A 24,923-nucleotide genomic window follows, 5' to 3' on the forward strand; every position below is an offset into this window, starting at 1 on the left:
ACGAAGGCCCAGCAGTGCTAGGGTGGGACGACCAAGACAAGCTAAAAATCAGACTGGATCCCAGCACCGAAGATCAGGTCCTGTCGGTCAGGGTGACGAGCGGACCTGTCGTCAAAAGCGACTACCCAACACTTTTCTCGGAGGAACCGGGGCACATTAAGGGTTTTCTGCACAAAATAGTGCTCAAAAGGAATGCGGTCCCTGTAAAGCACCGAGTGAGGCCAGTACCAGCCACGGCAAGGGACATCCTCAGAAGTCAGTTGGAAAAGATGAAGATGGAGGGTGTCATCGAAGAAATCGAAGCATCTGAATGGCTGAGCCCTGTCGTCCTTATAAAGAAACCCCAATCACAGGAACTCAGAGTATGCATAGATCTACGCAGTTTAAACTTGGAAGTCATCACAGATAACTACCCTCTTCCAAGCATAAATGAACTCATTCTGTTAATGAAAGAAGCCAGAATATTTTCAAAACTGGACATGAGGAATGCATACCACCAAATACAGCTACATGAAGAGTCGAAACCCCTCACGGCATTCATCACTCCATTTGGCACCTACCAATTCACCAAGATGCCATTCGGGTTGTCATCAGCAGCATCGGCTTTCCAACGCATGATGGATGTCTTGCTAAGGAAAGTTAAAAACGTGGTGTACTTCCAGGATGACATCCTCGTGTATGCAGAGGATGAGCAGACGCACGACGCCACGTTAAGAATTGTCCTAAACAAGCTACAAGAAACAGGGGTGCGGTTACGGTATGAAAAATACTTGTTCAGAGTGAAAGAAGTTGAATACTTAGGGTACAAGATTTCAGAAAAAGCTATCAGTCCCAAACAGAATCTCATGCAAGCAATCATTAAAGCACCGGAACCAAACAGCAAAGAGGAAGTAAGGTCATTTCTGGGGCTGGCTGAATACTATGCGAAGTTCATACAGAAGTTTTCCGAGACCACGGCACCCCTTCGCGACGTACTCAAAAAGGGCTCGGAATTTGTATGGCAAGAACCCCAAAGGACGGCGATGGTGAATATAAAACAGCACATCATAGATGCCCCGTGCCTTCAACCGTTTAATCCGGCGTGGGTAACAGTCGTAACCACCGACGCCAGTGCTTATGGACTGGGAGCAGTGCTAACACAAAAGAAAGGTGACACTGAACATGTGGTGGCCTTTGCATCGAAGGCATTATCGGAAGCGGAACAGAACTATTCCACCATTGAAAAAGAAATGTTGGCCTGCGCATGGGCGGTGGAACACTTCAGGACGTATGTATGGGGCACCAAATTCAAGTTAGTAACTGATCATAAGCCCCTCATCCATATGCTCAGCCCGGGTGGCACAAAAGTATCCACACCCAGATTGGCACGCATTGCAGCCAAGCTGCAAGAGTACACGTTTGAGATCCAGCATATCTCAGGTTGGAAAAATTCACAAGCTGACTGCATGTCGAGACTGCCGGAGGGTAAGGATAAAGCCACCACGTTCCTTCATGGAGAATGCATAGTTGCATCCATCATGGACTTGAGAGCGCCAGATTACCTGGAACTCAGTGAGAGACACTGGGAAGAGGAAGATGGGAAAGACCCCACCATGGCCATGATTCGCAAATGGACCAAGGAAGGTTGGCCAACTGAAAAGGCGTTGCCCGAGGGCATGAGACCCTACTGGAAGGTGTCGGACGAACTGTCTGAAACGGAGGGGATAATTATGAAATCAGATCAGATTATTCCTCCCACAGGAATGAGAAGGATCATCCTGTGTAGAGCCCACGCAGGCCACTTAGGAAACACCATGACCCGTCGCAGAGTGAGAGAGGCTTACTGGTGGCCATCCATGGACCAGGAGATTCGATCCATGATAGAACGTTTCCATGAATGTCTCAACAGCGACAAGAGACTTAAGGTTCGCCAAGCACCCCTAATACCCACGGAAATTCCAGAAGCCGTGTGGTCAAAGCTTGGCATTGACTTCATAGGGCCTTTGGAAGCAATGGCACCTGAACACCGGTATGGCATAGTACTGGTTGATTATCTATCCAAGTGGGTGGAGGCCGCGTTCGTCCCGAACATAACCACGGCAACCGTTATAGAAGTACTCACAGAAATTTTTCAGAGGGAAGGCCTCCCCAAGGAAGTGGTTACAGACAACGGGGTGCAACTAGTCTCAAAAGACATGGAGGAATTCTTAAAAAGAAATCACATAAAACAAAGGAAAGCGGCCCTATATCACCCCCAAGCCAATGGGCTTGTAGAGAGGGCCAACAGGTTCATAAAAGGCGCCATCCAATTAGCAACGGCTTCGGGCATGGACCCGCTCAAAACCACCAAGGAGGCCATAGCGGCCCACAGACTCACTCCAAATGGGATCACCCAAATATCCCCGTTCAAAATGTTGAGAGGGAGGAGTGCGGCATCCACGCTGATTCCACCATGGTTGTCGAAAATACGAGAAGATGAAGTGGTGGACATGGCAAAAGAAGTCTGGAGAATCGAAAGCAACAAGTCACGCATGAAATTATGGAGTGATAGGAGAAGAAGAACCAAGCAAGTGTCCGACATAGGAAAAGGAGACTTGGTAAAAATCCAGTTGCCGAAGAAAGATCAGGTCACAGGGTCTCGGTTTAGCCGACCCATCAAAGTGATTCACAAAGGAACAAATCATGCTCGTACGGAAGACGGGCGAGCGTGGAATCTTGAAAGAGTGGCACTATACCAGAAGACTCGGGGAAGAGCGAAGACCCCAGAGAGATCACGAACGGAAACCGAAAGAGACTACGGAGCAGGTGAAGAACGAGAACCAGAAGGAGACGACATAGAGAGGGTGGAAACTGAGGTCGAACCGGAAGCACTGGGTACAGATCCCGATCAGGAGCAACAGGAGAATTGCACCAGAACTGATGATCGGCCCAGAAGAGAACACAGAAGACCGGTGAGATATAATGACTATGTTTTACAGTGATTCCGCTGTGCATTGAAAAAGGGAGATGTGTAGAGATATCGCGAGAGATCTCGTCGCAGACCAAAGTTCCGCCCCCGCGCGCTTCGCGCGCACTACGGGACGAGCGGAGGACGCGATAAGGCGCGTCCTGCTGAGCCCTCCTCATACGGGGCCCGCTCCTTTTGAATCTTGGACACAGACATAAGGCAGCTGCCTCCCAGCCACATTAGGCCCGTTGGCCTCTGTTATTGAGGCACACATGTTGTGTGCATCCTGCATGAAACCAATGATAGAATAAATACAACGTTTACAAGCTCGGAGACTCCTGTCTTCATTACAAGCATTTTACTACAGAGGGCCACCCTGCTCGTACAAAATGCATGACATTCCTGAGTTTAGAATCTTTCTGTCCTGCAGTCAATTCTTTCCTCGTTATAAAACCTACGATGAGGGCTGGAAAGTCACGTACTGCTATGATGTTGGCTTTGGAATTGGGTTAGTGTTTCCGTGAACTCAGGGCAAGCAGTCAGCCATGACGCTGGATTGGCCAGGTAGTAACAGTTGCTTCACGTTCCGTGTCCAAACCAGCTGCAGGCTGTGAAACTCTGCCTGTTGGACCAAACGGAGCGCAGTATAAGGCAGGGCAAAGAATATTACACTCTTTTAATGCGTTGAAAGCCCACTTGTTTACTTCGTTATTAATACAGTAACCCCGTTATCGTTTTGTCTGTTTTGTTTGCAATTTAGTCTAAATAAATCAAACGTTGCTTTTTGACAAGTAAACATTCAGTACAATGTGTAGTGAATTGTTGGACAACGCTCTCTTACCTTCGGGTCTGGGTTCCACTTTATACATTTTAAATATAATTATTGGCGGGTAGATTACCCTACAATTTAGGGTTGTTTTTTTATGATATTTTGTGGTCAAACGTGTTCATGTTCCTTTTCAGTCTGCATTAAAAAAAAGTGCATTTTTATATTAGGAAAAGCTGGCCAGCCAAACAATACTGTTTCCAAAGTGTTCACTCTATCCTCCTTGGGCCACATTGCACCATTCTTACACAAGCCTTTCTGTTCCGGGAATCACGTCATTGCCCCAAGCAATGCCCTCGGTGAAATGTTGTCAAGTCCTGCCGAAGATTGAAATAATAAAAGGACTAGATAACGCAGTTCTCTGCTACATGTGAATATGGCGGCCATTTTTTGTAGACACTTTGCTTTGGTCTCGTAGACGGGTGAAACTACTAACGCAATAACTATGAATGTAAATATTTAGATATGTATAAACTCTGAAACAAATAACATCACTGCTACGTATTTAAATTTGTATAACAATACAAATATTTTTAATATTTCTATAATCTTCATAATGCCAATATTTCTACATATTTCACGTTACGACTGTACTGCAGCCAAAGGTCTGGTTAAAGTTAGTCGTTGTGCTGCTCGTTGGAAGCTTTGGAAATGATCTATTTCGAAGATGGCGGCGAGGTTTAGGGAATTCGTTTTATTGTTCTGGCATCTGTGTTAATGCTTTCAAAAGACGGCATCCAAGCTGTCACCTTAGCCCGCCCCGTTGCTGGAGCTCAGAGTGTGAGGTGTTCTGTTGGTGCGAGACGGCTCGGCCGGTGATAGGTCCACGCTATTCCTGCTAGCCTATCAAGAGCAGACACACACGGTGCGGCTCGGAGGCCCTGCCATAAAAAGGGCAGAGAGTGCCGCGCTCTCGCGTACAGAGGAGTCTAACAGGGGAGTTTCCCGGATCGGCAGCTCTGACTCTCTGCATTCCGCCGCCATGGAGGCCGCGCCCGTCGATCTGCTCATCCGGAGCCCCAGCCAAAAGCAGCAGGACCAACTCGTCCAGGCTGATCGAGGTTGGACCGTACGGCGGCTCAAGGGGCACCTGAGGGGCGTGCTGTCGGGGGCACCGGTGAGTACGGGGGACGGGCTTGATTGGCTGTGCGCGAGATCGTCGCGGGGTGCTTATTTGATGATTAGGGCCGGATGGGCATTTTTAAGGTCTGTAGAGTGAGACTAAGGCGCGGGGAGACGGCAGAATTTGTTGGAAAAGAGGCGAGAATTCGAACTGCTGGACTTGTGGGTGGGTTTGGGGGAAACGAATCGCTTGTCCAATAAAGCAGCACCACTGCATCGCTCCAGTCAAGTTACAGCAAGGCAGCGTCACATGCCACATTTGTACGGACTGTAACTACCCCACCCACACCGTTTTGAGTTAGAAACAGTTTCCGATATTATTGGCATGGTTGTACTCCATTCGACATTTCGGGTCACTACACCGTTGCTGTGAGATATTTGCATCTGATATGTGCCAAACTCGTGGTTGTTTACACGTTTATATGGCTGGATTATTGGCCTTTTGACGGGACGTTTCCGCCAACCCGGATGTTTGTTTCCTCAGCGTACTGCTTCTCGACCCGCCCCCCCAACCTTCTTGACATATGATTGATTTCAATTCAACACTTTATGTAGATTCTACGTGTAGCTGCTTAAACAGGGACCAAACCTCGTATATGTGCGGGGATGGAAGTTTAAGGTTGTTATATTTGCATTTTATTCCCTGGTTCCTTCCCCGTTGCCCCGTGGGCGCTTTGAAACATAATTTACTTGATGGCACCTGTTAAAGGCACTTGAGGTATCGGTATCTGGGAAGGAGCCGAACCCGTTGTGTTCTTAATGTGAGGGTGGTTTTGTTGGGACTGTATACAAGTTGGTGTGACGACTTTAATATTTTCAGTGAGTGCCTGGAGGGGTATTTGCCATGGGAGGTCGATGTACATAGGGTGAGGTGGAAAGTAGAATGACGGGGTTGCAACCCTCCACATACCATGTAGGAATATGTGGTGTCTGGTTTAGTCCACCCCCCACATACCACATTAAGTTTATCCCTGTGTGGGGACCATTTACCACTATTTGGATAATCCCTTGCGCTGTGAGACCACTATTGTGGTGAAATGAGCAGTATACAAGCTGAGTAACAAGACATCAGTCTTTGCATTACTTTAATCATGACTTAATAAAGACGCCTCAACATTTTCCATTTGGGAGTGCGAATTGATGCTTGCCAAGTAAGTGTGCATTTTGACTATTGGAGGCAGGGGGGCAAGTGACCTTTTATGCCTGGCTAGTAGCCTGACACTTGTTTTTATTTATTTTATTGGAGTTTCTGTTCAGGGCTGGCCCTACCGATGGGGGGCGGGGGGAGGTTAGAGCTTCTTACAGGTTTCAAAGGTTAAAGAGGTGGGAAGTGAAAATGAAGCTAGAAAATATGTTGTAGATAGGATACGAAGATAAGACATGTGGTAGCAGCCGAGGGAGCAGTGTTGCGTGGGAAACATGTATGTTTTGCGTATTTTTGAACATGGAGCTGGAGGGTGCAGTGCGGATGTTAAAAGGTGTAGGGTGTTCCAGGCTCTGGCTTCCCACGGTGTAATTGCTTGTTTTTGTGTGCACGTTGGTTTGCAGAATGGAATATGTAGGAGGTGCTGGCTTGCTTGGTGTTTGAGTGTGATGGGTCTGAGTTTGCATTGAAGGTAAGATGGGATTGTGTGGTGGGGGTCTTTGAAAACTGTGCAGGGCCCTTTTGTAGGCAACTCTTTTGGGTACTGAGGAGCCAGTGGACCTGGGCGAGAGCTAAGATATGCAAATGTTTGGGTAGGCGGAGGAATTGTGGTGGTTTTGTATGGCTTGCAGGATGCAAGGGTGGTATTGCGGAGTCCGGTGAGAAGAGCATTGCTGTATTAGTTTGGAAAGAACCATTGATTGGACTGCAGTGCGCACGTCAGGAGAAAGAATGTGTCTGATCTTTTGTGGGCAGTGTAGATCTAGGTTGTTTGGTGTATGAAGGAGAGGTGGGGGTCGATGGTGAGGCCAGTGGATTTGATGGGTCTGGAGAGGGATATTTGTGGGTTGCCCATGGCAAGTTCTGATCCAGGAGGTGGGTTTGTGTATGGGGGGCAGATAAAGATGTATTCTGTTTTGGAAGGTTTGAGCCTGAGGAAGTGGGTGACCGCCAGGTGTGATATATGTGCATGTTGTCTGCGTTTTGGTAGACATGGATATTGTGTTTGAGGTTCTGTCCTAGGAATTCAATATATAGGTTGAAAAGGAGTGGCGATGGGGTGGAACCTTGCAGTACTCAAACTGGGGTCGGATAGAAAAGGGTGCATGGGAGACAGTGTGCTTTACAGCAAGGAAGGAGGCGAACCAGTCAAAAACACTGCCTGAGTTTCATTGCTTAAAATATGTACCCCACGTATGGCATTTTTGTTACATATTTCATATGTAACATTTGTTTAATTTATGCACTCGTATCCCGCAGTGGCATAGCCCAAAAGAGGGGTGTATGACACAAACCTTGCACCACTGTGACTATCATTTTCTCTATATACTGATGCTATGTCACGTGTAATCGGTGGCATGCAATAGCTTTGAACATTTTTCATAATCAACATCTGGACCTTATTTATTACCAACATTATTTAATTTTGTTCACGCCATGGAGATGCATAGTTCTTAGAATTGCAGACCTAAAGAGGGATATTGAAAATATGCCTTTTAGCCTTTGCCTTTTTATCGACCTCTGTTTCTGCAAGGTGAAATGTTATGGTTGACATGGCTTGTATTATCGGGGCTGAGTATAACACGCTTGCCATCAAGGGGTTGTGTGCATTGCCTTCTGGTAACAAGGGAAGAGGGTTTCAGAATGCTCTTGTTTATTATGCCCCTGGCATGTACTGTGGGTACTTATTGCATGATATATACCTCTTGCTCATAATACCTGACGCACACGTAATGATCAGCATGTGCTGTGGAATGTCAACTTTCCAGAACCGTGTGGGGACAATTTGCACAGTAGGACTGGGAGCTTCTGGGTGACGATTGTATTGCGTATCTGCTCCTGAAAACCATTTGTTTCAGCCAGCCCCATGCAGCCAAATATTTACTTCCCTTGCCCCACAGCATACAAGAGAGGAGCAAAGGCACATGCAATGTAGCCAGGGGACAATTGAAGGCGGCGTAGGTTGCCACTTTCTGACTCCTGATTAGGCAGACTGGAGGGTAATTTTATTTGAATATTTGGGAATGGAAATGAGCAGGGGTTTAAAAATGTCTATTTGTGATCCAATAGCCAGGCATCAGTCATGCGCTCCTTGACATGATGGCAAATTCTTCACCAGCGCAGAACAGCTTTGCTTGTCAATGGCTAGTACGAATTTTATGTTCTGGTGTAAGTGTTTCATCACAATCTGTGTGGCTTTTAGATTGTGTGCAGTTTTTACTTTGTACCCCTGTGAGCATCTTGTTTGGGTGTCGCAGGAGGTTTGTATGTAATGAGGTATGAATGGCGTGTTCAGGTTTTAGGGGCGTCTGGACTTTGGTCAGCAGCTGCTTTAGTTTGTCAAATGCAGCAAAATAAACATTGTCAACATTTGAGTGAAATCTTTGTATGTGCTTACTTCTAGGTACCCTTCTAGCTCTGCTCCTAGTTGGCTGGCAGCGTCTACACCTGTGCGTGATGTGGTGCGTCAGACCATAGGGAAGAGGTCTCCATACTTTTGTATGCTGAGCCCCCCTGATTAAAAATATGTAATGCTGCCACCCCCACCCCCCCCCCCCAATGCCACATCTGCTTATATTTCCGATTAAAAGCAGTCATTTTATGAGGCTGCCTTAGGGGCTGAGAGGATGGTGACTACCGACTCCTTATATAAAGGGGAAGAAAGGACGGGAAAGTTGGGCTGAAACCGTTGCCGTTTTTTGCGTTGGATTTTGCTCACTCTTATGCATTATTCTCGGAAAACGTGTATAGTGTCTAGCAGTGCATTGTCCTGTTTTCAACCCCTTATTTGTACACGCAGCCCATCCAATAGGAAGCCATACCTGCTGTGTTCCCTAAATGTGACAAATATCCCCAAGAAAGCATGGAGCAATATGTAGCAAAGTGCTTTGTGGTACTGATGACCCAAGGGCAAGGTAAATTAACTTAGTGTGCTTTGATTGTCCTCCAGTCCGTCGAACATGTTGGGTTGATACAGGTAGGTATGGTAGGCACACAGACACAAATTAACTCACTGGTTCCCCACACCCTTCCAGCCAGCTCCTTCTCTAGAACTGAATTCCAACTGTTCCTGTTGGAACGTTGGGGAAACATAACATTCCACGAGGCATGGACCCTCTGACAACACATCCACCAAGATATAGCACTTCTCCCTCCGTTGGCACACAAAATCAGGACGAATACCAACAGTGACCTGCACAGCTAAACCATTATGTCCCATGCACGCCACACACCCCAAGCACTTCCCACAAAGTAGCCAGCAAAGTAGGAAAACGCCTGGGCCATAAGAACAAAATAGGTAGACCCACCCCAGACAAGAACCCGGATCAACAAAATGCCACAACACAAATAGAACCGAGAGGGTGATGACAACCAGATGGAAAATACATCCACCTTTGCAGAAGAATACCTCCAGTGAACATGCCTAAGCATCCTGAAATCCACACCATATGACCAAATACACTCCACTCCCTCCTAATGCATTACAAAGCGAAGGACAGGAGCACGCGGCCCATAAGGGCACCGATACCCACTGCGTCAACAAATTGACCGCATCACACAACCCGAGAAATACACACCTTGTGTTCTGTGCTACCACCCCAGAGCCTCAGGCTTTCCTTGCCAGAGCATAGCTTTGGTCTCCTCTGAGAAAAAGACCAACCAACAAATCAGACCACCAACAAACTCATTCTGAACTACTCCTGCTCTGTGCTGCCACGCAGTCTCTCAGGCCTGCCACACCTAAGCACTGTCTGGTTCGCCTGCGAAAAAACTACACAACCACGAATCCCGCCAAACGTCACTCAATTAACCACAACCAAAACACCACCTGGAAAACACTATTTGCCACCTACACGCTCCACTCATTACACCACCAAAATGCCCAAAATACCCAAACAAAGGCAGCATAATGAAAACCTAGATAACCACACTCTGCATTTGCACCCACGCAAACCAAAGCTTCAGAAGAATACCCAAAACCAAACAGCCAAGGCCTAAAACAATCTCCAAAAAACAGAATAAACACCAAGGCTAAAGATGGACGCCCACACCACTGCATCCACCAGCGTCATGGTCTACCATTGCACCACAAACATCCACATTGGCCCACATTATGGCACATACCCGCACCATGGCTAAACACAATGAAACCCAACCAGCAAGAACTCCACTTCAACAACCAGGTCAAAAAACCGCCAAAACAATGGCAGTCCTAGCACCATGGCCTAACACCAATCAAAATGTAATGGTTGCTGTGAAAAACATTTACCAAACTGCACCACCACTGCGCACCCGCATGTCATTTGTCCTCAAATGCGAGCACAATAATTCCAACCATGCACCGCATAAGATTTCCCCTCCAATGGAAGAATATAAACCACCAATGCAAGCGCTAACTACCACTCCTTCCTGTAAGACGAAACGTGTTTATTTTCGCATCCTCCCGTGTGAAACCCCACAACCCCATGTCCATGGAAAATCCACCAAATGTTTTTTCCACTTGCACAAAATTTTTACAAAAATGCACTTGTGTGAACCCACACACTCATGTGCATGGTTAGCCAAAAGAACAACCCCAAACATTGAAATAAAAAGGCTACAACACAAACACAAATAACATTACACATGACAGGCCTTGCACCGAAACATACTCCCGTAACCACCCACAGGAAACTTCTAAACCCACTACAAAGGGCCACAATGCAGAACACAAAATATTATTAAGCACTGGCCCGACAACAAGCTAAACTCGCTCCTCACCTGCTGCTGAATCTGCCACAGTGCCCAAACCAAGACCAAAGGCCAGGATCCAGTTGTCCCATGTTCGATATGCTCTGGCAGCTGGCACAAAAGTCCCTTGCAAACCAATCCGCCTCCAGGCATACTCCACACGCAACTGTTCACACCCGGCATAGACTGTCGTTGAGCACTGAAAACAGCCACTCAAACAGTTCACTGTTTGTCTCAACTCCCCCGCCGCACAGTTTTTTTTATATTCGGCAACCCCAGCCTTGATCACAGAGCCACGTGCATTTTAGGACCTCCGTTTACTGCACCAACGTTTCACGGGTCTGCTTCCTGGTCCATCTTGCCCTTGCCTGCTGTGCTACGAACAGGCGAAGGCAGGGACCGCCTCTGGGAAGGTATGTACCGCTCCAGTGACATAATTTCACCTCTGAGTGTAGAAGGTTCCAAGTCTCTGCACTCGCCATAGGATCCTTTTTCAGAGTAGTCGACCCAGCTTGACGAACATGGGCGTCGGTGGCGCCACTCAATGGCAGCTCAAACAACTCTGCCACCAGTCCGCAGACACTATCTGCCAACTGGGACGCATTCCAGGCCCGCATATTTTGCCAACACCAAACAGCCTGGACTAACTGCCATACCTGCTGGCAATGCTTGAGCCATCCGACGCTGTTCTCCAGGTGCCGCCATCCTCCCAGCTTGGATGGAGCCTCCAACCACTGGGGTTTGGCTCTTGTCCCCTAGCTGTCACCTCTACTCCTCATTCCAGAAAATCCTTTTTGGGGGGGCAGTGTCTGTCGCCTGCTGCACCCCCCCCCGCAGCATCTCTGCCTGCCTTGAAACTTGTAGTCAATGTAGCAAAGTGCCCTTGTGGTACTGGTCACACAAGACCCCAGGCAAGTGATCTGATAGTATGCTTCACTGTCCTCCAGTCCATCACACACACGGTTGATACAGGTAGGTATAGTAGGACACACAAGACACGAAGTAACAGACACTGGTCCCCCCACACCCTTCCAGCCAGCTCCTTCTTTATAACGAACTTCCAACCGTCTTATTGGAACGTTGGGGAAACATAACATTCCTCGATGCATGGAACCTCTGACATCACACCAACCAACAGACACCAAGATATAACACAATACATACGGTTTGTGCCACTTTGATTCAACCCGCACTGCCATGTGGTCAGACTAGAGCAGTATGCAAACTTAACTTTTTATACTGAGCCACTCGACCTGCCCCCGAGTAAAAATATTGCATCCAGGCACCCCCACAAGCATTAACTGCTTATATTTTCGATTATAACCAGTCACTGTAACAACCCCTTTCATAAATACAGTCCAGCTATAGGGTTATCTGATCTGAAGAGCACCTACAGCTATTCTTCCTTTTATGGTAATGAGTGGACACCACAGTGTCTCAACACATACCAATGTTATAAAAAAATAACATGGGTTTCTGTTTGCTTAAAAATACCCGTCCACTTAAGAAGTTTTTCTGTCTGAAAAAATCTTTCACCCTCAACTTTACCAAAGATGCGAACCCGGACACAACGGGCAGAGTCCGTCCTGTGTCGGTGACCCACTTCGCACATCGCAGACCTGCTTCCGGAAGGCCTAACACACAGTACATGTTCCCAGCTATTGAAAGCAGCCAGACTGTTATCGTTTGGCAATAGTACGCCAACCCAGAACCACAAACGGTTAGGATTACTGTCCGTTAACAAAACATGCTAAATGGCATTGTCACCTTGGGGGCAGCGACTGAAGTTCTAATGGGGCTCGATAGCTTGGTTATTTGGGTGGATTGTTCATTTATTCTAGTAGACAGGGTTAGGAAATGCGATGCCGAATGTACTTCAGCTTGTATTTAATATGGTTTAATTCTTGTGGTTAAAGATTAACAATTGGCTTACGTCAACTCGTACAGCAGGAAATAACGTTGCTGCTTATCCTTCTACTTAACTGTCGAAATACAACACTTGGCTAAAAGACACCTTAAGCCTTCATGATCCTGGTTCGCTTTCACTTCGTTTTTAAACCCTATACAGTGAAGGTGACTGCTGATACATTTCACTCGGGTCCCCTCAATATTAAACAAAATACGCCCTTATTTCTCACCGTTGGAAACCAATCTCACTGCAAGGTGATGACATGATTTGTGTTCTTGCATTGTTTATGCATCCCGTCAGCTAAGGCAGTGTTCTGCTTTACGGAGTCTGATTGGGTGGCTGCATTCTTGCCTCAGTTGCAGTGACTACTTGAAGTACAAATTGAACTTAATTGGATTCTAGCTGTTAACCAATATGCAGGGTGTTCTCCATCGATATTTGGCAACACTGTTTGGTCTCACGGTCGTTTACCAAGGATTCCTTGCAAACAGTTTGGTATGGATATTACCTTGCAAAGCTTTGTTTTTGTGATGCGAGCATTATCGCAACGCCCTGTGGCAGGCATGCACACAAATAAGTTAATTTAAGATCCTGGTTCTCAACTAGAGGTATTGCTGTTTCTCCGCCCATCCCTAACCAATTGGGAAGTGGACATTGGGCTTCAACCACTTGGATTACGTGCCCATGTCACTTTCCTTACGCAATGAAGACACTCCATTGATTCCCAGGCGGTTATGCACGAACATTACATAATATTCCCACTATGCCTAGGAGAGAGATATACCCCTCCCTTGCCTGTTCCAGGCAGTTTCCATCCGCAATGACATTTTATGAGAATTACATTATCTAGATGTGGCGCTGTTGCAAACCTTTGATTTCTCCTCTTTGCACCCCCTCCACCTTTTTAGATCTCTGTTGTGGGGCTGCAATCTTGCAGGCTCCTATTGTGAGAATTGAGGTGGGTTGGCAACTGACATGTGTTCTGGGCGTGCTGTTACGGGCCAATGTGAACATTTCTTTTTATCGCTGCAGCGCCATTCTTGGTTAGCAAGGGCAGGAGTAAGTAGAGCAGCGTGAGAACAATTTATGAAGATATTGGCTGGTGTGCCAAGTACATTCTTTTAGCAATTGTGCACATGCCGCACAGTTGTAAGCACTTGTTAATTGTTTTTCTCCATGCTACCAAAATAAGCGTGGGTGTATTTTAGCTTTGCTGTTGCCCGTGCTTGGTGGTTTTACATGACATGTTGTGGCAGGCAGGTTTTGAAAGTTCAGGCGTTCTATAAACACTGATGAGGCCCTCTTAGACGCGGCTAGCCACGAGTGTTCTACAGGTCATGTTGTCCCTCTGCATTTTGTCATATGGATCCTAAAACTCCTCCAGAGGACCTTACTGGATGTCTTTTGTATTGCCTGTATGTGTAGCGTACACACGGAACAGGACTCTGCCAAGTAACTCCGACTACATTATAACTGCGGTCACACGCCTAAGGCATATCGGGCTCTCATTAAATAGAGCTGAAATCGATTCTTCTGACATGGAGGAATCAATGAAAGATCAGGGTTAAGTTCTTCGTAGTTTTGGCAATCTGGATCCTTATCCAGTCACATGTTCGAAATAATGCCTGGTCAAATGACTTAAATTTTAAAGTTTATAGTCTCCAACCAAAAATACTGACCGAGAGAAAATAGTATTGCTATTGCTCGATATAAAGACCATCAGCATGCATTCTTGAGGTGTGGGGGGGGGGGGGGTTTGAGCTTCCAGTCAACATTGTACTTGCAGTAGTATGCCTTAAAGTATTCCAGTGACCATTGTTTAATAGAATAGAATCTGACTTGGCTCCACCGACTGGTCTTGCCTGTTTGTTGGCCCTCAATTGGGCAATGTCTGGCCAGGTGGCATGGTCTGTTCTTTCGGTGTCCTGGTGATCGGATCTGGATTACCAGGATACCGAAAGGAAAGGACCAAGCCATCCAACCAGACATTGCCCTCATTGCCCAACAAACAGGCAGACCTCATAGGCTACTTGCCTTGATAAAGACCCGAGGGGTCGAAACATGTGTCGGCTGAACACAATAATAATGCTATTAAAATACACAAAATCACTGCAAACAAAAACGTAAAGTTATTTACTGCTGTAATATAAAATCGCATGGAATGCTTGCTCCTGGAATTGGGCAACGCTTTAGGTCTTGTGGTTATGGAAGTTGCAAACCATCCCATCATCGTTCTGAGATTGGTGGGAGTAGTACCACAAGTTGGTTCATTGTAAGACACTATACAGCACCAAGTTAATGGATCATGCTCCAGTGCTTGAGTTAAACTTTTCAGCCACTGCTATGCAGTGGCACTCAAGGCAATGGTTGGCTCAGCAACGCCAAAGTTTCTCTGGACAGTTCACTATCTATACAGAGAAGGTGACTTGTTCAAGTCATAAGCATTTATACAGGGAGATTTGGTCATAAAGAAACTGGATGGAACTTACTGTACCTTAAGTCCCAGATCAGTGCATGTTTAGGTGGTGCTTCTGGGTGTTTGCAGAGCGGTGAACTGCTCTTGGGAGGAGGGGCTAAACACAAAACATGTTTGTTGGTTTTGGGGAGCCAGACACAATTCACTTTTCAGGGCTTTGAACACCCTTTATTTTCAGTATTACCTCTTGCTCCCCAAGGGATATGCGTTTCCCAGGGAGAGGACTGCAATGGTCTGCCTCCACCGCTTGGTCTCAGAGGAAGTGCTCTGAAGCAAGTTGTTTCTGTTGGCAGTGGTTGGGAATAGTTGCTAGGAAGTCCCCATGCAGTGAATAGTCCCCCTCATATAGGGCTGCATCCACACGACTAAATGCGCAGTGTTATAGCCTGGTTAGTGCTTGGATGAAGACCTGTTTGGGTTACTAAGGGTCTAGGCTTAGTGGACCAGAGAACCTCAGAGTATTGAGACATGTGCTTACCTTAAACATAAACACAACATGTTAGAATCTGTCGTACCAGGAGATTAGTGAGACATTCTGCATGAGGCAGCTCATGGCTTCAAGGCATCCCTAGGTTTGGCCACTTCAGTTCCACATCTCTTGGGGTTGTCAATCTCCATCAAGGTTGTTTTTCCATAATGTGGGGATTAATCCAGGGTTATCCAATTATCCCTCTAGTTGAGGTTTAGACTCCCACACACAGTTCAGCCTGCAATGTGGACAAAGCAACTGGCATCAGGACTGAGCTGTACTCCCAAGCACACGTTTTCATGTTAAGGAATTGGGTGGATCGCTTGTGTGCAACATGCTTGCCTTTGACGGGGGAACAGGGTGAGCATGTGCAGCTTGCATTGGATGTCCTGGTCAGGACAAATCGGCCCTTCTCTTGAGATCGATTAAAGGAATTCCACGATTAAAGGAATTCCACGTGTGGTTAGTAATGGGCCTGTGATTACATCACTCTGAAGTTGGAAGAATCCAATATGAAACACTGCAGCCAATTGCTTCTCCTGCAGTGGGGTGTCATGAGAGGATAAGATCTGGGTCTCAAGATATGTTCACTATTTCAGTTGGTGTTGGTCTTTTCTGGACCTGTTATGGCGCTTTGCATTTGCAGCATTGAGTACATCTCACTAGCAGAACATCTGGTTATTCCACAGGGGGGCATGGCAGCCAGCACAGCTTCAGTTGTGGCTATTACACATGGGGAGATGGGGACATGTCTGTTCAACCTCAGTGAAACTGACCTAGATTCAGGCCTCCACCTCAGTGTATATCAAATACAGATACAAATCGGTAGGGATTGGGCCCAGTCTGCGGTGTCCTGTTTGCAGATGTTTTAGATTAGTTCTGGAACTAGGAGCTCCTCTGTCTATTGGGAACAGCAGCCATTCTCACGGCCAGTCTATAGTGGGTTTATTGGAATTACGTTGCTCTGGCTGTCGGGAAAGTCCACAACAATGGACGGGGCCCCTAGTTTGTGCGCCATACTGCCTGCCAAACACTTGGAGCATGCCTAGCTACTGGATTCCCTGAGAATAATTTGACGGGTTAGTGGTATTATGGTTTACCAGGCGTTGTGATGTTCTGAAACACTCTCCTGAAAAGCAGTGCAATTTGTGTGATGTGATGTAACTACTGACCACAAGGAGATGTTTTCCCTTCATCTGTGGTACTCTGTCCTCCCTAATATGGGTTGCCATTAAGGGCACATTGGTGTTGCCTGTGACAGAGCAGCCTACATCCAGATGTACCTCTGCTTGCTGGGCTAGCAGTCGAGAGTGGAAATAGGTACTACCTCAACTAGGGCGTCTGGTGGGCTAATTGGGGAATTACAAATGGAACATTAAGCACATACACATGACCCCTGAGCATTTTCCACAACTGTGTGGCCAACAAACGACTGTACATACGCCGTTATCAGATTAAGTCCTGTCCCTCGTCAATATATTGCAGCTACATCTTGCTGTCTGTGTTTTATCACCTCAGCTTTTTGTTCATTCTGTCGAACCCCTATGCATTGCAGCTTCTGAGATGGCACTCTGGGTATTCCCCCTGCTGCAGTCTTCCCTTGCGGGTATCCATATTTCTTTGAATTACATTGTTCTCTTAATAGCTTACTCTTCAGTCCATCACTGAACTGGGAGCCTTGGGTGGACATTATGAAGCCCTGTTTATCTCTTGTGTCAGAGTGAAGACAAGGATCCACCTACCCAGCTTGTATCTTCGTTGTATTGCATTTTTGACATTTTGATTTTACATTGTCGTCCGTGCGATTCCCAAGAGGATCTTCTGTTTGTGTCATGGCTGGTCGGGCCGGTTCAGGAAAATTGGCACAGCAGTGTCATTGTTCGTAAACTTATTATGAGACTTTAAGACTGGGGGTTTGGATGATTTTTTTTTCCCCGCCCATTGAACTGTGTTCCAGTATTCTTCGAGCTAGGTCCTGCAGAACGACCTCGGTCTTCCTTTCCCACTAGTGACTAGTTTATTGCAGTACTGTTTCTTTACTGTATGATGCTGCCTGTCACTGCTTGTTATATTCTTAATGGTGTAAGAAATGTGATAAACGGGGGACTGGGTGTTGTCTGATTGGGTATGATAATCAGTACTCAGTCCTTTGTTACAGCCTATCCCTACCACATATCAGCCTTCCTTATAATGAGCAAAACCACAGGAAGAGGTGGGGCTTAACATCTTTCTGAGGGCGTCACGGAAAAATGACAAATTCTTGTGTAACTTTTGGCACGTCTTGATTAAGGGATGTGGGGAGGACCAAGAGTAAGGGCTATTGTCGGCTAGCAGCCGAATCCTGCATTTCCTATTCTAGGGGGTGTTGGCCAAGGCTGGGAATGTGCATAATTTTCTAAAATGCAGAAAGCTTGTGTTTGAGATCTCCAATGCTTCAAGTCCTTCCCGGGGATTCCCAAGCCATAGAGACCACTACACATCCAGGTTGTCCTACAACCTGTTAAATCGCCTGCATGCTTAAGGCTTTTTTTTTTAGCTCAGGGTCTTCTTGAGATGGCACAAATATAAGACAAAGCAAGAAATATTAAGAATGATTGTAACTTCAATGTGGAACATGTTGAGCAAAATAGTTGTGGCCATGCTGTGCAAATCCTGATAATGCCTTCCACTGTGGGTGATAGGACAGAATTCTGCATAAATGCTCATGCGATGACTGATCCTTTTCTCTTCTCCTTTCAGCTTGAAGAAGATCAAAGGTTGATTTATTCAGGAAAGCTCCTAGGTGATGATCTGCTACTGGATCATGTGCTGCCAAAGGTATGTAATCCTGCCTGTATTGTCTAGGCCCACAAGCCCGAGCTTTGCCAAGCAAACACTCCAGCCGTTTGTCATCTAAGTGTTGCCAGCAGTTGCCAAGTTTTAGATTTGCTTTTCAGCCAGGAACCTGTGACAAATGGGTTATAAGGAATTGGTGGGTGCTGGAGTTTCTCGCCTGGCCCTACTATTGGGGCTAGTTTACTTTTCCTCGTTTAATACAACACAAATATGCTTCAGTGCGCAGCGTTGGTGTCTGACTAGACCTGTAGCTTTAATTATTTAAGCAGCACACTACCAACAATCTAATTTTCTTTCCAGCATGAGCCACGGCATACTCTGCATCTTGTCTGTAACTCAAAGAACGGCTCTACTTTGCGACAAGGAAAGGTAAGAACGCTTCCCGAGTTGTTGGGGCGCAAAGAACCACAAGACAACAAGGTCAAATAGTATCACTTTAATTATTGCTATTTATTTTTTATAATTGTGTATCTGAACGCAGAAACCCTGCCAAGATGTCATATTTTACTGTCTTGTATGGTGTAATGTTGTGACTTTGTTTCGGCTTGTAGGGTGTGTTGGCTAATGGTACATTTCCATGTCATAAACTATAATTTTAATTTTGTGTGCATTTGGGTACACAACCTCTTAGCTCAAAATGTAATATCGATAAAACATACAAATACACATTTTAAAAGATATATACAAATAAAATCAAAATTGTTACTCGACTAAGACAATTCAAGCCTAAAAGACCGAAACAACAAAGTTCATGACACAATAAAACGATCAATTAGTTAATATATCAAAGAAAGCACATCGCAAATGTCATAGTGAAACACTGCCAAAATTTAGATCATATAAATAAACCTCTCAATATAACATATCAATGAGAGTAAAAATGTTATGAGTTACATACAAAATAGAATGTTACTGTCAGCTGCCTCATGATAAAGTACAATCACTCTGTTTACATTTGACACACACATACAGGAGACATCCACAGGTGAGGATAAAGTGCCTTCATATTATTAAAGCGACTAGACATAAAATGTATAAACATTTATAAAAACTACCCGGCCAAAAATATATAGCCCACAATAGCTAGAGAGCTTTCTCTGTAACATCTTTTAAGTGTGGTTGAAGAGATTTTGGGCTTCCTTCCAAACATATGATTCCGCAATGATCACTACAGACTCCGCTCTGTAGACATTACTGCTAAACTGGTCAGTCTCGATGAAGTCAGTATCTCTTCAAAAATAAATTGCTAAGTTTCGAGCAGTCAGTTAAAATGTTAGTCTCGACTGTCATGGCACATAACCGGCATAGTCGATCATTCTACAGTATTTTCATCCATCTCCCAATATGCGCTTGGATAGTAGGCAAAATGTTAAAACGTAGGTATGTAATAAACCTTAATTGAACTGAACACAATTTGTTGAAATAAGTACATGGTAGTTGAGGTCTAAAACTTTTGGTGCTAATGGAGCAATCATTTTTGTTAGATAAACTCTTCAAATTATTATGTATATTCCACGCTATTGTTTTCTTTTTCAGAACCACGTTGACATTAGGCATTTTCACATGCTCTACTACAAGACCCAAACCATTCAAATAGGTTGTAATAATCGAAATTAATTCATGTAGAAACGGATTATACTAAGAGAAAGTTGTTTCTCAAAACAGTCCTAACAAGCTGTCTGAATAAAAATGAGGTGATACCCTAGAAAGAAGAGGCGTAGAGCGCTGCAATAACCATGGCGTGCGCTTAGGCGCAATACCGTGCTCCCATCTTAATTGCCTCCACAGGGACGGACACTTGATGGAACACTTGGAATGGAGTGCAATTGTTTAGCTTTCAATTTTACAAGCCACAGAATAGTCTTGGGGAGGATAACAATAAGGAGTCCCTCCATATTGTAGCTTCCTCTTTCTCTGATAAACTTTTTTCACGCCCAATGTTCTCATTACTTTAGGACCAATTGTCATGATGGCCGGTCCTATCTGTGCGAGAGCTAATAAGATTTTGAAGATATATACCTCCTCACTATTTCCAGTGGTTTGTCTGAGATGGCCCAATAAAGGTTTTATTTTTTGTGCCACCTATGATGACAATTTTTGTTAGTATTCATTTTGAGAATTTGCTTCTGCAAAGGTGGCAAGAGCAGCAATAGAATGTTGTAGGCGAGCCAGTGTATTGTCAAGTAGAACAAGATTGTCTGCATACCCAGAAACAATGGTACCGTTGATAGTTTGGGGTTGCGGGGGGTGGTTCCGAGCTCGCCCTATCTCTACGTCCATATCCGCAAGACAGATTAAAAAGATTAGGCGCAAGGACACGGCTTTTTTTTAAGGCCGTTGTAGTAGATTTATTTTGTCACGGCGCCTCCTTGATGTGGACAATAGCTGACGTGTATGCATATAAGGCTTTAATAAAATATAATAAAAAAGGATGCATCCCCCATCGGGTTAACTTATTTCAATGATGGGGCAGAGAGACCAAATCGAACGCTTTGGCAAAATCAATAAAACATACTTTTTGTGCCTTGGGCCCTTGGTCTCGGCTATAGCTTAGTAAAGGGTTGGGTTATGTATCGTGCTGTCCTTTATGGAAGCCAGTCTGTAGTTTATAGATCAGACCTTTACTCTCTGCCCATTCTTTTTTAATATAATGGTGCAGAAGATTTTTTTGGCTTGTATCTAACATGGCTAAAAGCCGGTAGTTGTTGGTATCACTCCGGTCTCCTTTCTTAAAAACGGGGACCAGAATTTAATTGCGCGAGCTATCAGAAATCCTATCTGTGGTTATTATACCCTTAGCTGCTCCAATAACGAGGCCCAGAGTTCTGCATTTTCCTTCATAACAGCATTAGGCATGCCATTGGGGCCGGGCACACGAGAGCTCTTAAGGGTCCTGATGAACATCTTATCGACATTAAAACCTGCAGAATCCTTATTCACAATGGATTCAGTCATTCTTCAAAAACCTTGATGTTATCATAGTAAAGATCACTTATAGCTTTACACCATGCGCCTTGCCTTCACATTAGGGATTTAAATCAAGTAAAGTTTTTCTAACCGTATAGTGTCTGATTGTTCCCGAAGTGTTTTGCTATTGTGGCTACAAAGTAAAGCGAGCATTAGTAGTAGAATACTTGTAGTCCCTAAGCCAATTCTTATAGTTAGTTAATAAGTCTGGACCATTGTCTGTTATTGTCCCTGATGTTGTTTGCTTGGTTAAGAGCTTTTTGTACTGCAATAAGCTTTCTTTTCCCTGTGTAATCACATCAAACAACGTTATTTGAGGGATTAAAGCAATTCTTCCGAGATATAGGACAGAAAGATTTCCCCAAGGTGGCCATCATACCCTCAGGGGTCGAAATTGAGCTTCATACGATCTGAAAGTAGCTCCTGGGTGTTGGGGATATTACTCTGACACCGGGCTCTTTGGCATGACCAGGAGCTATTAAATTTAGCTTCGTAAATGTATTGTTTTAGTGAAAACGAAAATACAAGCAGCACAACAGGAATAAAAGATAAACATATTGGAAAACGTGCATATTTTTGTCAAAATGTTTACAAGGTCTGTACTTTCATCAAGAGTGGAATCTCCAAAATGCGTGATTAAGAAAGAGACAGTGACCTATTATCTTGGGTTCCCACGTGTCCCTGCAAACATTACAGCCTAGAGCAGCAGTAGGCAATGTACTCTTGAAAATGGTTTGGTTGACATGAGCCCTCATCACGGCGTATGCTGGCTAGGGATGATGGAAGTTGTAGGCCAACACATCTAGAAGTTGCAATAACAGCCTTTTGAGACAGCTGTGCAAGGTTCTTTCTGCTTTTGTATAGGGGCAAAGCACAGAATGCTGAACATGTAGCACACCTTTAAACGCAAATATTTGGGACACATGTACCCAGGCTTGGCAAAGCTGCAAATGTGCCTCAAGGAGTTAAGCAGTTGGACATGTCCTTACACAAAGGGTAGCTTACGTTCCGGAGACACTATGCTATTTAAAAAAGGGCTAAAGTGGGGGTTGCTGCCATCTCAGAAACGAACCAGCTGAGTTGAAATCAACACATGCAGGCGTTGAAATGCAACGAGGTAATTACTTTCAGATCGGCATTTGTTCTTGTTGGTGTGAATTTGGCCTTTTCATATGGGCGGCCGAGGGCTGCTTCAGACAAATCAAATTATGTCTGGGGGTGGTATGGCGTTACTAGAAACATCTCTTGAACGCCTATAACTACTAATTTCTGTAGTCTTTTGCAAATTTCTTTTGTCTTTATTTTTACTCCACGTATAGTTTTTGGATTGCGTTACAAACAAATACAAGTTAAATAAGCTGTAAAAGTATATTAACAAAAAAATCCAGAATTAACCAGCTTCATAATATTTTCTTTAAATTGTATTTTGAGGAAACGGTCAACAAGAAATGCTTTAAAAGCGGGTGTCCGTCTGGCAGCGGCTATAGTCGGCTGCTTATGGCAGCGTGGGGTGAGGCATTTTAGATTGGTCAGTGACAGGGCTGTCACATGGTGTGGTGAGACCTGGGGCAAAACATTTGGTGAGGCCCCGTTATTTGCTCTGGACCAGCGGCGCTGCTGCCACAAATGGGAGACTCGAGAAATCTCCCCTTCAGTTTGTGTGGAGGAACCCAAATAAGGTTCATTATTATGACAGCAAATCAACTACAGCAAAGTTGTGTTTCTGTACTGAAGACAAGATCACTCCAGAATAACAATTCTGTCATATGCAGTAATATATAGAAGATGGCGTGAGGACGTGTGGTGCGTGACGCCAGCTTTAGGGAGCGCTCTGCCCCTGGGTGCGCATTAAAACACACATATATAGTGACAGGCAGATGAGTGGTTGCTGATAGATTTTTGAACTGGAGAGGCCTAAATGTTTGCATCAATTATGTGGGATTGACAGCACAGTGAGGGAGCCCAAACCAAACAAGGGATGCTTGAGATGGTTTCTCGCCCCAAAATTGTTTTGAAGCCAATGAAAATGGTGCATTTGACAGCACTTTATGGCTTTTTAACCAAATTGTTCAATAGTTTGCAATTGGTTTTGTATGGTAGCACATGAAAAAATAAAATGGATGCAAGTCATGAACCGGAGCATTTTCCATTGTATTTCATGCCGCCTTTGCCCACAAAATATGCCAGTATGAATTTGTGTTCATGTTGGTTGTTCCCATACATGTCCATGCAGGCTGTACCAATATATGCCAGTATTACCTATAAGGACTCGTAGCCGGTAAAAAAAAATAGCATGCCCGAAATTTATATCCAGACTGGCTGTGCCCCATAAGTATTATTACTGGCTAGACTGGGCAATATTCAATGTAGGCCAGACTAGTCACCTGCCAACACTTATCTTTACTTTACCTAGGCCTGGCTGAAGAGGCCTTGGGGCCCATTTACAAATAATGGTTGGTCCCCCTCCACCCCCAATTGCTTAGAACGGAAAACAGACTGAGGCACCCATTGGGTGCATACATTATAATGGAGACAAAGAAATACAGCCAGGAGTTAATAGCCGCTGATTTTCACAAGACGGCCAGCCAGCAGGGAGCTGAACCACTAAATGCCCACTGAAATTCTTTAAATCGCCTTTGTCAGAAGTTGGCTGATGTGGAGGAACCAGTGTTAAAAGGCAACAAGGTGGTAACATTTCTGTATATCCCACGGAAGTGACGGCTGAAAGGGCTCCAACAAACGCAGCTGTAAAGCAAGCATTTCAAAGTGCTCATTTTAACCCCCAGTACGAAAGCAATATATAAAAAGGGAATATATTGCTGTGTTAGACTGCTGACTGGCACCATGGAGGCATTTACTGGTGTCCCCCAAAGCCACTTTCAACTGAAAGAGCTAAAAGGCCCCGGCGAGACAGCCAGCTAGCAGGGAGCTCAAACGCCAAATGCCCGCTCAAAATCTTTAAATCCTCCTTTGTCAGTTGGCTGATGTGGAGGAACCAGTGTCAAAAGGTAACAAGGTGATAATACTTGTGTACCCCAGGGAAGTGACGGTCAGAAGGGCTTCATCAATCGCAGCTTGTAAGGCAAGCATTTGAAAGTGCCAATTTCAAGCTCCAGAATAAAAGGAATATAAAAATCAATATATTGCTGTGTTACAAGACTGATGACTGGAAACATGGGGGCATTTGCTGTAGTCCCCCCAAGGACCCTTTCAACTGAAAAGTGTGAAAGGCCCCGACGCGGTCCCTAGCTATACCCTTATTTTTGCTTTATCCTTGATGCATGGTTCCATACATCCTGGGTAAAGCAACACAACAGCTTCCTCCCCTTAATTTAGGGGTGGGGACTGGCACAACACTTGTATCCACCAGTCACACAACTCCATGCATACATAAAAGCAAACACATCATTGCCACCGACAAATATGAGCACATACATACACAGTTAATTGAAATACACACACACACACTGAATTTGAAAACAAAACACTTGCCTCCATAGAGCAACCCAGCAGCGCCC

At 45.1% G+C, this 24,923-nt stretch overlaps 1 protein-coding gene across 1 annotated transcript in view; it reads left to right on the forward strand.

Annotated features, from left to right (window-relative positions):
* The first annotated feature begins 4,634 nt into the window (after positions 1–4,634).
* The window catches only part of HERPUD1 (homocysteine inducible ER protein with ubiquitin like domain 1), a 34,656-nt gene continuing 14,367 nt past the window's right edge, over positions 4,635–24,923 (forward strand). The window contains exons 1-3 of the mRNA XM_069640368.1: positions 4,635–4,869; positions 18,343–18,420; positions 18,739–18,807. Coding sequence (XP_069496469.1) covers positions 4,735–4,869; positions 18,343–18,420; positions 18,739–18,807 — 282 coding nt within the window. The 5' untranslated portion in view covers positions 4,635–4,734. The remainder of the gene's footprint in view (positions 4,870–18,342; positions 18,421–18,738; positions 18,808–24,923) is intronic.

This window comes from Ambystoma mexicanum, chromosome 1q, assembly GCF_040938575.1.
Source record: "Ambystoma mexicanum isolate Mex_15411 chromosome 1q, UKY_AmexF1_1, whole genome shotgun sequence".
Classification (NCBI taxonomy): Eukaryota; Metazoa; Chordata; class Amphibia; order Caudata; family Ambystomatidae; genus Ambystoma; species Ambystoma mexicanum.